We start from the raw sequence: 18,097 nt of genomic DNA, 5'->3' as shown, positions 1-18,097 counted from the left end.
GCTCTGACTGTCATTATGATTTTAAAGCAGCCTCTTATGTCCCGAAGAGGTCTTCAGATCCCCTCTCATGCTATTTGCTGTATTATCATGGTAATCAACCTAATTTATTATAATGGATTTTGGATTGCTGTTGAAGGTTCCTTGTTGATGAATGTAATGGGTGTTTTCTGAAGTCATTGTCTGGTATGGAACCTGGAGCGTTAGGTACCATGAACCATGCTATAACGCCTATATATAACTATATATACTATAAACTATAACTATATCATAATTAAGCAATAAGGCCCGAGGGGGTGTGGTATATGGGCAATATACCACGGCTAAGGGCTGTTCTTAAGCATGATGCAACGCGACGGTGCCCTTATTGCTATTATAAACTGGGTACAAATATAATTAGAGCAGTAAAAATAAATGTTTTGTCATACCCGTGGTATACGGTCTGATATACCACGGCCAATCAGCATTCAGGGCTCGAACCACCCAGTTTATAATAATATATATAGCACTATAACTCATATATCTATATAATAAAACTATATAAAACTATATTTTCACTCATGTGAAGACCAAGTTAATTCTGGTACCTGTCCAAGTGGTGGTTCCAGGATGTGAAACCAGAGTACTAGGTACAGTAACGTTAACGCGATGGTGCCAGTAGTTCTTAAACAAAGGGACATGCATTAACATCACTCTGGTGGGTTTGGTAGAATTCCATTTAACAGTAGCCATGTGTGTGTGTGTGTTTCTGTATGCAGTGCGGTGAGGGGTGGGTGTGTGCAGCTGCCCTGGGCTGGGCTGAAGGCAGAGGAGGCAGGATGCTGTGGCTCTCCCTGCTGTCTGTGGTGGTCCTGGGGTGTGTGACCCCGACACACACACACACTCACACCCCGACGCCCACCTCCACACACACCCCTATGGTGGACAGCTCGGAGGAGGAGGTGGACGAACCGTGCTTCGAGCCGTGCACGTGCGAGGTCAAAGAGGGCGTGTTGCACGTGCACTGTGATGGGCGGGGCTTCACTAACGCCAGCCAGGTGATTACCTTAATCTAATGTACTTCATATTATAATATACATACTGCAGTAGTATATTAATAAACAGCCCTGTTCTGCACTGTACTGCATTTGTATATGATAAAAATAAAGTCCACCAACCAATCAATCAATCAATCAGGTGTCCCAGTCCTGGCTCCGCCCCTTCAAGCTCAACCTGCAGAGGAACTCCTTGAGGCGTCTCTATAGCAACGGCTTCCTGCACCATAGCAATGCCGTGGCGATAAACCTAGGCAACAACGCGCTGCAGGACATCCGCGCCGGAGCGTTTCATGGTCTGGGGACACTGAGACGCCTCTACCTCCACGAGAACAAACTGGAGGTGTTCCGCAACGACACCTTCTCTGGCCTGGAGGCACTGGAGTACCTGCAGGTAGGCCTGCCATCATTACTACCCATCAGAACCATCAATAAACACTGTGATCAATCCTCATCAATAATCACTGTGATCAGTCATCATCCATACTTACTGTGACAACGATAATAAGTTATGTGTGATCTCCTGAGCCGGATGAGTTCCTGTTTGTGTCATAATGTCATTTGACTTTACCTCTATCCCCTCTACCTACAGGCTGACTACAATGTCATCAAACGCATCGACAGCGGGGCGCTACGCTACCTGCATAAACTACGCGTGCTCATCCTCAACGACAACCTGATCCCTGCTCTACCTCCTCACCTCTTCAGGTATCTACCTGCTTATTAACCCTTCACTGTGTTACACGTGCCTTACCATGTCCACATGATGGGTCTGTTTCTCACTCTGACCAAGGTAACTGTCTGAAAAAGTTGTTTTCAATCACATTTATAACATGTATCAATCATGTTCCTTATTCTTCAATAACATGATCACCAATTCCAATTCCAATTTTTCGCAATGTGGAAATTGGAATTTCAGTTTCATTCCTGAATTGAAATGGAATTGACCCCAGCCCTAATGATCCCTTCCACCCCCAGATCTGTGTCTCTGACCCACCTGGACCTGCGGGGGAACCGTCTGAAGAGCCTGGCCTACGCCGGGACCCTGGAGTACGTGGGCCGCAGCCTGATGGAGATCCAGCTGGAGGAGAACCCCTGGATCTGTGGCTGTGAGGCTGTCCAGCTGCAGACCTGGCTGGGACACATCCCCTACACTGCGGTGGTGGGGGACATCACCTGCGAATACCCCTTCCACCTGCACGGGAAAGACCTGAGGGAGATACCACGCAAAGAGCTGTGTGCTGGAGAGGTGGAGGGAGAGGGGGAAAAGGAGAAGGAGAAGGAGGGAGAGAGGGAGAAGCAAGGAGGGGTACAGCCTCCTCAGCCTCTGCCCTCTAACCCCAAAGCGAACCCCAACCCTGGGATGCCCAGACCCACCAAGCCATCCTCCATGGTTCACCATCAGAACACACATACCTCATCTTCGTCAACGTCTTCATCATCAGCGGAGCGGCGGGAGAGAGACAGGTCCCCTCGGCCCACCAAGCGTCCCCGGCCCTCCAGGACGCCCCCCACCCAGCGTAGCCTCCTCAACCAGCCCCCTCCCATCGCGGGGTACCAGACTCGCCCCCCCATCCCCATCATCTGTCCTCTGGGGTGCACCTGTAACCTCCACATCTCAGGTACAGTTTGGATGGTACCTCTTTGGCTCAGCAGTGTGACATCATCACACACATCGGGGTGACTTCCTGCTCACAGATATAAACAACAACAAAATTTGAATAGGCCAAGACTGCTACTATTGGGCTCTTCACAATGTGGCCATGCCACAAGGGACACAAACTACAGGGACAATCATGGCACTACGCACCAGTAGTGACAAATCTGAATGATGTTGTTGTCTGTAAACAGGAAGTCGCCCCGCTGTGTCTGATCATGTCATACTGCTGAGACTACCTTTGCATATGTGCTCAATGCAAAACACTTTGGGCTGAAATGTTGTATGAAAAGAGCTGTACAGATAAAGTTGATTCACTATAATTGTTCCAGACCTAGGGTTGACAGTCAACTGTAAGGAGAGGGGCTTCCATAACGTGTCCCAGCTCACGCCACGCCCCCTCAACGGACGGAAGCTGTACCTCAGCGGCAACCTCATCCAGTGGATCTATAAGTCCGATTTCTGGAATTTTTCCAGTCTGGATCTACTTCACCTGGGAAACAACCGGATCTCCTTTATTCAGGTTGTTGTTAGCCAGAGGATCTCCTTTATTCAGGTTGTTGTTAGCCAGAGGATCTCCTTTATTCCGGTTGTTGTTAGCCAGAGGATCTCCTTTATTCAGGTTGGTGTTAGCCAGAGGATCGCCTTTATTCAGGTTGTCGTTAGCCAGAGGATCGCCTTTATTCAGGTTGTCGTTAGCCAGAGGATCTCCTGTATTCAGGTTGTCATTAGCCAGAGGATCTCCTGTATTCAGGTTGTCGTTAGCCAGAGGATCTCCTTTATTCAGTTTGTCGTTAGCCAGAGGATCTCATTTATTAATGTTGTCTTTAGCGAGAGGAGCTCCTTTATTCAGGTTGTCTTTAGCCAGAGGATCTCCTTTATTCAGGTTATCTTTAGCCAGAGGATCTCCTAGGGTTCAGATTATGTTTTGCCAGAGGCTTCATACACGGGGAGCACTGATGGCCACGTTTGATATCTATGATTTAATTATGCGTAAAAAATAAACAATAGGCCTATTACCTAGATTACAGCGTACACATGGATAAAATTGAGGGGCCTTGTAGCGCAATGGGCAAGACGCCCCTGTATTTACCTTCTCTTTTGCTCCCTCTCTGTCTCTGTCTCTCTTTCGCTCGCTCTCTCTCTCCCTCTCTGTCTGTCACGCTCTCTCTCTTTCTCTGTCTCTTTCTCCCCCCCCCCCTCTCTCTCTCTTTGTCACTCTCTCTCCTTTCTCTCTCTCTTTCTCTCTGTCTGGTTTTCCAGGAGGGAGCGCTCTCCAGCCTGCCGACCCTGAGGAGTCTCTACCTGAACGGCAACAAACTGCAGAGGCTTAGCCCACACATGTTCCTGGGTCTTCTTAACCTCAGGTAGGACTGACAGGCACACACATGCACACACACACACACACACACACAAACACACGCTCCTGGCTTCTATATGATCATGTCTCCCTGTAGGTACCTGTACTTTGAGTACAATGAGATCAGTGTGGTGGAGGCGGGAGTGTTCAGCCCCATGCCGTCTCTCCAGCTGCTCTTCCTCAACGCTAACCTGCTGAGGTCACTTCCTGTCGGAGTGTTCCAGGGCATCTCCCTCTCCCGCCTTAACCTCCGCGACAACCACTTCCTCAGCCTGCCTGTAGAGGGGGTGTTAGAGCACCTCACTGGACTGGTGCAGGTAGGGGGAGGAAGGGATGGGGAGGGGTGTTTGTAGGGGGTTACGTGTGTGTGCAGACAGGGTGTGTGTTGTGGGGCGGTGTGTATGGGTATAGGTGTTTGTGTGTAAAGTGTATGGGGACAGATGTGTGTGTCAGTCTGTCTGTAAAGGGAATCCAAGAGCATCTAACTGGACAAGTCCAGATATGTATAATTTTGTACAGCACCAATCACATTCCTTTTGTCATTATCTCCTCCCAGGTGGACCTGCAGCAGAACCCATGGGAGTGCAGGTGTGATGCGGCCCCTCTGAAGCGCTGGCTGGAGGGCCTGAGTGCGGTGGTGGTGGTGGGGGAGGTGGTCTGTCACTCACCAGAAGAGACCACAGGTACTGGTGCTAAGTCTCATGGCAGCACAGTTCACATTACCATTCCCCTCCCCTTGACGCTTCCCGCACTTCCCATGTGTAAAGGATTGTCTTTGTGAATTAATTAATCGGGCACCACTTGTTTGTTCTGAGTCATTAAGAAACTATCATTTAGCAACAAGGGATAAATACAACTTATCATATAATTCTATCTGAAGGCAATTGAGTACTTTTAAATGACAAGGCAACGCATTCATGGAGAACAGTAGATACTTTATAAACAACAGATTTATTAAGAAATAACCAGGATAATGTGCTGAATGTACAGGATGAATGTATAATAAAGATTTTGGCAAAATGCTAAATGGAATCAAACTAAGAAAGGAAGGGAAAATGTGTGGGGTATTTCCATAGCATTTCATGAAATGGAAAAAAGAGAAGCAGTTTGAATGTCCTGAATACGAATAGAGACAGCAATTTTCAGGGAAAGATAGCCAATAATAACAGATACAAAAGTAACAAACACAGATTATACGCTCACATTAAAATCTGGGAAGATGAGATCGAGCTGGACAACTCTCTTACATATTTGTCTGGAACCAACGGTCTTCAGAGAACTCTCCAAGCACGCAGAGTCCAAAACAACGGATTTCAGAAGCAATGTTTCCTCTAAGCTGATTTATACAAGCCCGTGCAGAGTCACATGAGATTGAGCTATACTAGAGTTTGCCCCGTTAGTTTACACCAGGGGTGTCAAACTCAATACATGTAGGGCCTAGTGTCTGCTAGTCAGGATAGTTCTTTACTAATCAGTGACCTTAATTAATCAATCAAGGGAGGAGCGAAAACCCGCAGACACTTGGCGGAATGAGTTTGACACCTGTGGTTTATAATATCAACTTTTCCCTGTAATGTGGGAATTGTGATCGAATCAACATAATATTAGCCGCTTTCAATGAAACATACCAAAAACACAAGACTTAGTATGTGATTTTGTTTTAAGCAGAGCAGACCGGAGGAGGATTCTATTGCGCTTGTTTTGAGATCAATGTATGTAGCCGCGTGTGCACATTTGTGCATATTCTTTGCTAGTTAGTGAGTTGGGGAGTGATTGATTCCTGCAAGAGCACAAAACATGTACATTTCTAGGCATCATTGATAAGCAAGTCAGGTAAACAGCATTTTTTATATCTTAAAGGGGCAGTGTTGTATTTTGAGACAGGCTTGAATAAGCTAAGCCAATAGGCAAAGGCTAGCATATGTTTTTGTCTGACTCTCTTTAATGTTAATGGTATGGGAATAATAATGCATTTTATTTCTTTTTGTGGTTTCTTGCATCATACAACACAATACAACAACATTTTCAGTCACATACACTACATGACCAAAAGTATGTGGACACCTGCTCTTCAAACATTTCATTCCAAAATCATGGGCATTAATATGGAGTTGGTCCCCCCTTTGCTGCTATAACAGCCTCCACTCATCTGGAAAGGCTTTCCACTAGATGGTGGGACATTGCTGCTGCGACTTGCTTCCATTCAGCAACAAGAGCATTAGTAAGGTCGGGCACTGATGTTGGGCGATTAGGCCTGGCTTGCAGTCGGCGTTCCAATTCATCCCAAAAGTGTTCGATTGGGTTGAGGTCAGGGCTCTGTGCAGGTCAGTCAAGTTCTTCCACACCGATCTCGACAAACCAGTTCTGTATGGACCTCGCTTTGTGCACGGGGGCATTGTCATGCTGAAACAGGAAAGGGCCTTCCCAAACTGTTGCCACATAGTTGGAAGCACAGAATCATCTAGAATGTCATTGTATGCTGTAGCGTTAACATTTCCTTTCACTGGAACTAAGGGGCCTAGCCCGAACAATGAAAAACAGTCCCAGACCATTATTCCACCTCCACCAAACTCTACAGTTGGCACTATGCATTCGGGCAGGTAGCATTCTCCTGGCATCCGCCAAACACAGATTTGTCTGTCGGACTGCCAGATGATGAAGCGTGATTCATCACTCCAGAGAACGCATTTCCACTGCTACAGAGTCCAATGGCGGCGAGCTATACACCACTCCAGCTGACGCTTGGCATTGCGCATGGTGATCTTAGACTTGTGTGCGACTGCTCGGCCATGGAAACCCATTTAATGAAGCTCACCATAACAGCCCTACATAAGACAGAAGATTACTTAAGGCAAAAAACTAAAGAAGGGTGGTTGGTCGGAGTGGATAGGTAGGCATATTCGAGAAAGTCTAGCAGCCCAAAGGTTGTGTGTTCGAATCTCATCATGGAGAATTTTAGCTAATTAGCAACTTTTCAACTACTTACTACTTTTTAGCTACTTTGCAACTACTTAGCATGTTAGCTAACCCTTCCCCTAACCCTAACCATAACCTTAACTCTTTAACCTAACTACTAACCTTAACCCTAACCCCTAACCTAGCTAACGTTAGCCAGCTATTCAACGTTAGCTTTAGCCACCTAGCTAACGTTAGCAACAACAAAATGTCATTCGTAACATATCATACGTTTTACAAATTCGTAACATATTGTACAATTTGCAAATTCGTAATATATTGTACGAATTGCACTTCGTAACATATTGTACTAATTGCAATTCATAACATATACGAATTGTAATTCGTAACATATCATACAAAATGGATGATGGACATCCACAAATTAATACATACCATACGATACGTAACATATCATACTAAATGGGGTCTCCCGAATTTACGTACAGAATAATACAAAATAATCTGAGACCAGGTTGTGTTACAGGAAAACTGTGTTATTCAGTTCATTGGACAGCAGATAGTTCAAAGAAGGAGCGACAGTTTAAATCCTATCATTTAAATTTAGTTGATTAGATTACAATCTAGATTAGATTACAATCTGGGTGTGTTTTCCTTCAGGTTGGACATGAGTTTCTGCTTGAATTTGGTTAAAAGGACAGTGAATTCGTTCATACTTTGAGAACAAAAGTATGTGGACACCTGCTCGTCTAACATCTCATTCCAAAATCATGGGCATTGAAGCGTGATTCATCACTCCAGAGAACACATTTCCACTGCTCCAGTGTCCAATGGCGGTGAGTTTTACACCACTCCAGCCGACGCTTGGCATTGCGCATGGTGATCTTTGGCTTGTGTGCGGCTGCTCGGCCATGGAAACCCATTTCATGAAGCTCCCGACGAACAGTTCTTAAGCTGACGTTGCTTCCAGAGGCAGTTTGGAACTCGGTAGTGAGTGTTGCAACCGAGGACAGACGATTTTTACGTGCACTCAGCGGTCCCATTTTGTGAGCTTGTGTGGCCTACCACTTTGCGGCTGAGCCGTTGTTGCTCCTAGATGTTTCCACTTTGTCACGCCCTGACTCTCGGGACTCTTATTTGTTGAGTCAGGGTGTGTATTTTCTATGTGGTGTAGGTCTATGTTATAAGTCTAGTATGTCTAGATCTATGTTGGCCGGTGTGGTTCCCAATCAGAGGCAGCTGTAGCTCGTTGTCTTTGATTGGGGACCATACTTAGGCAGCCTATTGGCACTAGTGGGTTGTGGGATCTTGTTCCGTGTGAGGTTTGTTGTGTGTACCTTAGGACGTCACGTGTCGTGTGTTTATTGTTTTGTTGTGTGTTTATTCGTGTAATAAACATGTTTACATATCACGCTGCGCCTTGGTCTGACCCGTTCATCAACGAACGTGACACACTTCAGAATAACAGCACTTACAGTTGACTGGGGCAGCTCTAGCAGGGCAGAAATGTGACGTTTTGTGAGCTTGTGTGGCCTACCACTTTGCGGCTGAGCCATTGTTGCTCCTAGATGTTTCCACTTCACAATAACAGCACTTACAGTTGACTGGGGCAGAAATTTGACGAACTGACTTGTTGGAAAGGTGGCATCCTATGACTGTGCCACGTTGAAAGTCACTGAGCTCTTTCTACTGCCAATGTTTGTCTATGGAGATTGCATGACTGTGTGCTAGATGTTATACACCTGTCAGCAACAGGTGTGGCTGAAATAGCCAAATCCACTCATTTGAAGGGGTGTCCACATACATTTGTATATATAGTGTACTTGTCTGAAGGACAAGTGGCTAAAAAGGTTAATGTTTTCAAAAGGCTCATGGAATGTATGTCTACATGGAACATCACACATTGGCTGCTACTGTAGGCTGTATCATAGAACAGCTATTTCAATAGCTACAGTATTTACAAGTCATTTAGCTATAACAAACATAACCAAACTATGGGACTACAGGATGTTAGTGTGGGACAATACGATATGGGATGTGGCTCCTATAATTATTATATAAACAAGGTTGTGTACCTTCCCGCTGGGCACAGACGTCAATTCAACATCTATTCCACGTTGGTTCAACGTAATTTCATTGAAATTACGTGGAAACATATTTGATTCAACCAGGGTGTGCCCAGGGGGGTTGTCATGCATAGGCTTTGACTATTAGCGATGCTAATTTGGACACGCAAAAACAGTACGCCCAATACAAAGAGATGGATACTAGTGGGCACAATAGTTAGGTTCACCTTTACAGGAGTGCCAAAACAAACATCTTAGTCACAGTTGTATAGGCAAGTGGGGATGCTCAGCCTCACTTCACTTACTGGCAGGACAATCAATGGCGATATTAGTTGACACTGAACATTCCTTCGGTAAAATAAAAGTGTACACCTACCTCAATGAGAAGGGTACTTGGAGACACCACAGTTATAGATTATCACCTTAAGATAAGTGTCTAAATCAAAATGTACGACTAAGTCAAATCTAGTCTCCATGAGGGAGCATGGCAACCCCCCTTGCACTCACTAGCAGAAAATTCTTAACAATAGGGTGGATATTCAGACCATACTCTATTGCTAGCAGCAGCTCAATAACCGTAGGCTACCAGTCAAACACTGGACAGCCTATTTAGCTACATTTGTTACCAAAAACAGTACCTCGACTCAGAGAGAGAGGCAATAATACAGATACTCCAGGTTACCAGTTACAAACTTAGTAGCAATGTCCAAAATATCACCAGGAGGAGCCAACAGCAGTTTACACCTAGTAGGCTATTCTTCTGCAAAACAGTACATCTATTCCGAATAGAGAGGTACAGGTACAAACACAAACTTGCTTTTAGGGTACAACCTTAGAACAAGCGTTAAAATGAATGCACCTAAAGGGTTTTAAGGCGCAAACGGCTATGGAGAAGAATCAGCAATCACTTACAATTTCACTCGCTAGCAGAGGGGAAGTTGAAAAAAAGGATCAGTAATATCACACCACAACAGACAAATTAAACCACAAACGGCAAGTATGACCACAAACAGTTCATTACCAGACAGTCTATTCAGTTTAAAGTGGGATTTTTATTGTAGTGTTTTAGTATTTTCTTTTAGTTTTGGAGAATAGCCTAAGCTCATTGAACACCAAGTGACAAAATTGCCAAATCCAAGGATTTTGGCTGTGGCTGAATTGCATCATAACAAAGGCTATAACAAACATAACCATTGCCTTGGGACTATAGGGTGATAGTGTGGGACAGTACAATATGGGAGGCGGCTCCTATAATCATCACCACTCACGCTAAGGGAATTACGTGGTATGCTGTTATCAGTATTACACAACAGGGAACCAGTATCACGTCAGCTTGTGACGTGGTTAAACTCAATGTGTAGCCACTGATAACATTCCACTGGGAACAGACGTCAATTCACGTTGGTTCAATGTAATGTTATTGAAATGGCGTGAAAACAACGTTGATTCAACCAGTGTGTGCCCAGTGGGATACACCAGTACAGGTTACTATGTTAACATTAACCCAACAAAACATATATTGTTTAGAAAGATGTAGGGATTACAAATGTCTAGGTTACGACCTTACAACACGTCACAAGAAAAGTTGAATATGCCTATACACTCTGGTAGGCGGTTAGTCATTTAGACGGGGAGAGAGGGAGCTTTTTCTCTTTCAATCTCGCTGTCTTTCACTAACTGAAGAGAACTAAAAAGTTAACATTTGCATTTAATTAGCAGTGTTATATTCTGCACGGAATAGCAAGTCAGTTAAGGCCATGAACACCATCAGTTTTAATAACTTCTGCGGTTTGAGCGAGTCAAACTCACTTTTAGCACCTTGGTGCAGCTGTTCGGTTCGGAAGAGAGAGAGTGAACAATTCCATGAGGGTTTTATGCGACATAAACCAAGAAGGATGAGTTGATATTATTTAATCAGCTCAAAGACCAATGCCTATAGTGGTTAGAACAAATGTGCGAAGCGGAACGTACTTGTAGGTTTTTACAAGTTGACGCATTTATTCCAAACAATAGTACCATTTGCTGACAAACTACAGTCATGGTCAAAAGTTTTGAGAATGACACAAATACTAATTTTCACAAAGTCTGCTGCCTCAGTTTTGATGATGGCAATTTGCATATACTACAGAATGTCATAAAGAGTGATCAGATGAATTGCAATTAATTGCAAAGTCCCTCTTTGCCATGACAATGAATTTAATCCCCAAAAAACATTTCCACTGCATTTCAGCCCTGCCACAAAAGGACCAGCTGCCATCATGTCAGTGATTCTCTCGTTAACAGGTGAGAGTGTTGACGAGGACAAGGCTGGAGATCACTCTGTCATGCTGATTGAGTTAGAATAACAGACTGGAAGCTTTAAAATGAGGGTGGTGCTTGAAATCATTGTTCTTCCTCTGTTAACCATGGTTACCTGCAAGGAAACACGTGCCGTCATCATTGCTTTGCACAAAAAGGGCTTCACAGGCAAGGATATTGCTGCTAGTAAGATTGCACCTAAATCAACCATTTATCGGATCATCAAGAACTTCAAGGAGAGAGGTTCAATTGTTGTGAAGAAGGCGTCAGGGCACCCAAGAAAGTCTAGCAAGCGCCAGGACCGTCTCCTAAAGTTGATTCAGCTGCGGGATCGGGGCACCACCAGTGCAGAGCTTGCTCAGGAATGGCAGCAGGCAGATGTGAGTGCATCTGCATGCACAGAGAGAAGAAGACTTTTGGAGGATGGCCTGGTGTCAAGAAGGGAAGCAAAGAAGCCACTTCTCTCCAGGAAAAACATCAGGGACAGACTGATATTCTGCAAAAGGTACAGGGATTGGACTGCTGAGAACTGGGGTAAAGTCATTTTCTCTGATTAATCCCCTTTCCGATTGTTTGGGGCATCCGGAAAACACCTTGTCCGGAGAAGACAAGGTGAGCGCTACCATCAGTCCTGTGTCATACCAACAGTAAAGCATCCTGAGACCATTCATGTGTGGGGTTGCTTCTCAGCCAAGGGAGTGGGCTCACTCACAATTTTGCCTAAGGACACAGCCATGAATAAAGAATGGTACCAACACATCCTCCGAGAGCAACTTCTCCCAACCATCCAAGAACAGTTTGGTGACGACCAATGCCTTTTCCAGCATGATGGAGCACCTTGCCATAAGGCAAATGTGATAACTAAGTGGCTTGGGGAACAAAACATCAACATTTTGGGTCCATGCCCAGGAAACTCCCCAGACCTTAATCCCATTGAGAACTTGTGGTCGATCCTCAAGAGGCGGGTGGACAAACAAAAACCCACAAATTCTGACAAACTCCAAGCATTGATTATGCAAGAATGGGCTGCCATCAGTCAGGATGTGGCCCAGAAGTTAATTGACAGCATGCCAGGGCGGATTGCAGTGGTCTTGAAAAAGAAGGATCTACACTGCAAATATTGACTCTTTGCATAAACTTAATGTAATTGTCAATAAAAGCCTTTGACACTTATGGAATACTTGTAATTATACTTCAGTATACCATAGCAACATCTGACAAAAATATCTCATGACACTGAAGCAGCAAACTTTGTAAAGACCAATACTTGTGTCATTCTCAAAACTTTTGACCACGACTGTACAGGGTAAAGCTTGGTTATCACAATCTCGCCAGAACAACTGTGTAGACTAGCATTTGATTACGACTCAAAACAATAACCAGTATGCTATGTCTGTAGGCAAGCTCAAAATTAGGCAATTATGACCCAGAGATTTCTACACGGCCATTCACGCATTTCATTCACACAAGTTGCTCCTCAGTCCGTGGCAACTCGTTACGGCCTATAACGAGTTGATATCAAATCAATGAGACTGCTGTAGTGCGTATCATACGAACTTCCCACTATGGTCTCGTGTCTATCAACTAACTGCCCGTCCTTCTCAAATCAAACAACTGTATTTCTCTAGCCCTGTTCTCGACAGTTAGATTCACAATTAGATTAACATTAATACTCTATATCAAAGATTTAAACAGCTGTGTTCTCGACAGGCTTAGGAGGATGTCAGCATTAGTGGGACATCAGGTGGAGTGGTACATTTGTGTTGGAGGGTACTGTCCTATGGTAATTTTGCAACCCAATCATAACTCATGTTTTTGGGTTGTTGCTGAATGTGTTCTGTGCATGAAAAAATGGTTTTGGTTAGTGTGATATTGTAGTGGGTGTGGTCAGTTTTCCTAGATGGGGTGATCCGTTGAAACTCATTTGAAACCATTCTGTCAATTATATTTCAACATATTGGTGTTAAAATTAATAGTTGTTGGTAGTGTTATAAAATATAATAACTACTCATGTAAACAATTATTATATTTTATGAAATCTGATTTATAGTACTGTCCCACTTCCCTTGAATGGTGTTTGAATAGTGGGACAGGTACAGTGAGGGAAAAAAGTATTTGATCCCCTGCTGATTTTGTACGTTTGCCCACTGACAAAGACATGATCAGTCTATAATTTTAATGGTAGGTTTATTTGAACAGTGAGAGACAGAATAACAACAAAAAAATCCTGAAAAACACATGTCAAAAATGTTATAAATTGATTTGCATTTTAATGAGGGAAATAAGTATTTGACCCCCTCTCAATCAGAAAGATTTCTGGCTCCCAGGTGTCTTTTATACAGGTAACGAGCTGAGATTAGGAGCACACTCTTAAAGGGAGTGCTCCCAATCTCAGCTTGTTACCTATATAAAAGACACCTGTCCACAGAAGCAATCAATCAATCAGATTCCAAACTCTCCACCATGTCCAAGACCAAAGAGCTCTCCAAGGATGTCAGGGACAAGATTGTAGACCTACACAAGGCTGGAATGGGCTACAAGACCATCGCCAAGTAGCTTGGTGAGAAGGTGACAACAGTTGGTGCGATTATTCGCAAATGGAAGAAACACAAAGAACTGTCAATCTCCCTCGGCCTGGGGCTCCATGCAAGATCTCACCTTGTGGAGTTGCAATGATCACGAGAATGGTGAGGAATCAGCCCAGAACTACACGGGAGGATCTTGTCAATGATCTCAAGGCAGCTGGGACCATAGTCACCAAGAAAACAATTGGTAACACACTACGCCGTGAAGGACTGAAATCCTGCAACGCCCCCAAGGTCCCCCTGCTCAAGAAAGCACATATACAGGGCCGTCTGAAGTTTGCCAGTGAACATCTGAATGATTCAAAGGAGAACTGGATGAAAGTGTTGTGGTCAGATGAGACCAAAATTGAGCTCTTTGGCATCAACTCAACTCGCCGTGTTTGGAGGAGGAGGAATGCTGCCTATGACCCCAAGAACACCATCCCAGCCGTCAAACATGGAGGTGGAAACATTATGCTTTGGGGGTGTTTTTCTGCTAAGGGGACAGGACAACTTCACTGCATCAAAGGGACGATGGACGGGGCCATGTACCATCAAATCTTGGGTGAGAACCTCCTTCCCTCAGCCAGGGCATTGAAAATGGGTTGTGGATGGGTATTCCAGCATGACAATGATCCAAAACACACGGCCAAGGCAACAAAGGAGTGGCTCAAGAAGAAGCACATTAAGGTCCTGGAGTGGCCTAGCCAGTCTCCAGACCTTAATCCCATAGAAGATCTGTGGAGGGAGCTGAAGGTTTGAGTTGCCAAACGTCAGCCTGGAAACTTTAATGACTTGGAGAAGATCTGCAAAGAGGAGTGAAACAAAATTTCTCCTGAGATGTGTGCAAACCTGGTGGCCAACTACAAGAAACGTCTGACCTCTGTGATTACCAATAAGGGTTTTGCCACCAAGTACTAAGTCATGTTTTGCAGAGGGGTCAAATACTTATTTCCCTCATTAAAATGCAAATCAATTTATAACATTTTTGACATGCGTTTTTCTGGATTTTGTTGTTGTTTTTCTGTCTTTCACTGTTCAAATAAACATACCATTAAAATTATAGACTGATCATGTCTTTGTCAGTGGGCAAACGTACAAAATCAGCAGGGGATCAAATACTTTTTTCCCTCACTGTAACTTTTCAGCTATACAAATACACAAAATCAACCTTTAATACATTTAAATGTATTTTCCTTCATTAGATATTCTAAAAAACATTGAAATATGTTGTTTTAGTTGTTCATCACATCTCTGAATCGATGCTATATAGCAAATAAACCGCATAGAATGACGGGGTTCATAACATCTCTGAATCGATGCTATATAGCAAATAAACAGCATAGGATGACGGTGGAAGGAATCAGAGGGAAATAACAAGGGTAGGAAAGGAAAGACAGGAAGTAGTGAAGTGTAGGAAAGGAAAGACAGGAAGTAGTGAAGTGTAGGAAAGGGAGGATAGGAAAAAGGCTACATTTATGAAAGAGGACAGAATTTGAAACCATATTACACCTTTTAGCTTGAGGAAATATGAATGAATGTATGAAAAATGTATGCACTCACTAACTGTAAGTCGCTCTGGATAAGAGCGTCTGCTAAATGACTAAAATGTAAATGTAAATGAAATAAGAGCGTTTTGAGGCACTTTGGGTGCTCTCCATTTTTCTCCATGGAGAAGTAGTTTGGCTGAGTTGTAGTCATCCTCAGTCTTCATCAGGCCGTCTGAGTACCATTTGGAGGTGCCTGCCGCCCTTTTGCAGGAAGAAGGCTGATTGTCCTGTGCATTGTCCTATGCTTGAGGTGTGAAATTAACCAAAGGGGGGAGGGCTCCTGCTGTGAACGTGGCCCCCCTCTTCTTGTGTTCTCTGGCCAGTGAAGGGAGGCCCTTGCGTATTCTCATTGTGGTTGATGTCTGGCATGGATGTATGAAGTTGACGCTCCTCTACACAGGTGTGCAGTTTAGGTGAATGCATGGGGCGGCATTTCCACTGTTGTTCCTATATTTGTTTGGTTTGTTGCGCTTCAATGACTTAAAGAAAGTGCCTTTCTTTATATTGTGTATCTTTGTTGTAGGTACAGACCTTCGCTCTCTTTCCCTGGACCTCCTCTGTCCAGACCTGGACACCCACCAGGCCACGGAGGAGAACCAGGGGGAGTGGAATAGCTCCACAGCCCCAGACGGTGATTTCTCTCTGGGCTACCCTGTGCCAGGCCATGGCCCCCTGGGTCCCCTCACCAAGGCCTCCATCCCTCTGTCGGTTCTGGTGCTCAGCCTGCTGGTGCTGTTCGTGTCGGCGTTCTTTGCGGCAGCGGCGCTGATCGCCTACGCCCTGAGGAGGCGGGACAAGCTGCCGTTCCGGCGGCAGGGAGAGGTGGATCTGGCCGGGATCCAGATGGAATGTGGGATATTCACCGAGCAGCAGCACCACAGGTTACCGGTACCGGAGACCCCTCCTCCTCCTCTGTCTGCCTTGGAGCATAGCCACGTCTACGATAGCATCCTCCCCGCCGACCCTGGCCCTAACCCTAACCTCAGTCCCTCAACACACATATGCAGTAACACAGTCTATAAGGATGAGGATGATTCAGCGGTGAAGCAGCAATGGCAACAACAGCAGCAGTTCTCTGGTTCTAAAGAGAAAGGGAATGTGGGAAGATACCGCTCGGCGGGGGAGAGAGAGAGCGAAGGACACTATTGTTTGGTGGCAGAGAGAGAGAGAGAGTGGAACATGGTGTCCCCCCCCCCCATCAGTACCGTTGCCGGGGCAGTGGGACCCCCTCTTTCAGATCTCAGCGGAAACGGGACCCTCTGCCCAACGGTCATAGACAGCCAGGGCCCCACCCCCAAGGTGGGATTGGTTGACTGCCTCTTTGGGATCTCCGGAATGTCCGCCGCCGTCCCAGAGTTCCGAGACCTGCCGGACAGGTATACACGTCCCCCACCACCACGCTATCCCCACCCTCCTCAAACCCCTCAGCCCCCCGAACCCAAAGAGGAACCCAACCAATCCCTTGTGGTTACTACAATGACAGTGTGTGCGGGGCCAAGCAGTAGTAATCAGAGCCAGAACTCAGAGTTTCCGCGAGAGCTGAGAGCGAGACTCAGTACCAAGCCAGATTACATGGAGGTCCTGAACAGATCTTATCAGTTCTAATATATAATGTTACTATGGAACCGCTGGCAATGACAATAAATGGCTCCTGTACTATGTCATGTCTTGAAAATGTTGATATGCAGAGGTAAACCTGTGTGTGGGGAGAGCTGTTAGGACTAAGATGAAGTGACCCTTAGATGAGGCTTTGGAGAGGGTAAGCTGATCCTAGATCAGTGCCTGAGACTAGCAATTATTTTTTGTACCATTGATGACTTTTTATTCCCAGCATCACAAAGCAAGACAATGTGGTGGGTGTGTGTGTGTTCAAGTTAGACAATGGGGTGGGTGTGTGTGTGTTCAAGTTAGACAATGTGGTGGGGGGTGTGTTCATGTTAGCTCTCTAAAGACCTGCTGATGAGACACTCAGTAGCTCTGCCACTCCAATAACATAATGAAACACGGAGAGAGAGAGAGAGAGAGAGAGAGAGAGAGAGAGAGAGAGAGAGAGAGAGAGAGAGAGAGAGAGAGAGAGAGAGACTGAGACACAGGGAGGATATGAGTCAGGAATTAAGTGGTAAAGAGAGGGGGGTGTAAACACAGAGTCCCAGTCTGATGGGCATCTAATGTAGCATAAAGACTTTTCACCATATGAAAACTATGTGGAAGAGGTGTTGAAGTGTGTTTACCCTGGACACTACATCCCTGGTATTAGTGTCACTGTGTCTAAGTGTTACTGTGGACCACAGGCGGCAGGTGGTACCTTCATTGAGGAGGACGGGCTCATTGTAATGGCTGGAACAGAATAAATGGAATGGTATCAAACATGTGTTGGGTACCATTCCATTACCTCCATCCCATACATTATTAGGAGCCGTCCTCCCCTCACCAGCCTCCTGGTGGTGTGGAAAGAGGGAGAGAGAGATATGACAGTCAAGTGCCTTAGCAACTAGCAGCCAGACCTGGGTCTAATACACATGTCCGATACTTTCAAAAACGTGCTTGAGGTGAGTTTGGATTTAGCTTACACACTTATTGGGCTATTCCATTGGTTCCACAGTTGTACTGGGCAAACTAACTCAAGCGTAGCTCAAGTACAGTATTTGAAAGTAT

General features: G+C 45.1%; 1 protein-coding gene across 1 annotated transcript; it reads left to right on the top strand.

Annotated features, from left to right (window-relative positions):
• Positions 1-815: 815 nt before the first annotated feature.
• LOC311114070 (SLIT and NTRK-like protein 3) lies at positions 816-17,047 on the top strand (the record flags this gene model as incomplete). Its single annotated transcript, XM_084189345.1, has 9 exons — positions 816-1,034; positions 1,174-1,425; positions 1,624-1,739; positions 2,010-2,653; positions 3,021-3,211; positions 3,952-4,055; positions 4,146-4,365; positions 4,605-4,731; positions 15,966-17,047. The coding sequence occupies 9 exons, from the start codon at positions 816-818 to the stop codon at positions 17,045-17,047; spliced, it is 2,955 nt and encodes a 984-aa protein (XP_084045471.1).
• Positions 17,048-18,097: the final 1,050 nt, after the last annotated feature.

Source organism: Coregonus lavaretus (genome assembly GCF_964263955.1).
Source record: "Coregonus lavaretus genome assembly, contig: HAP1_SCAFFOLD_854, whole genome shotgun sequence".
NCBI lineage: Eukaryota > Metazoa > Chordata > Actinopteri > Salmoniformes > Salmonidae > Coregonus > Coregonus lavaretus.
Note: the sequence above shows the minus strand (reverse complement) of the source record. Positions and strands in the feature narration are given on the sequence as shown.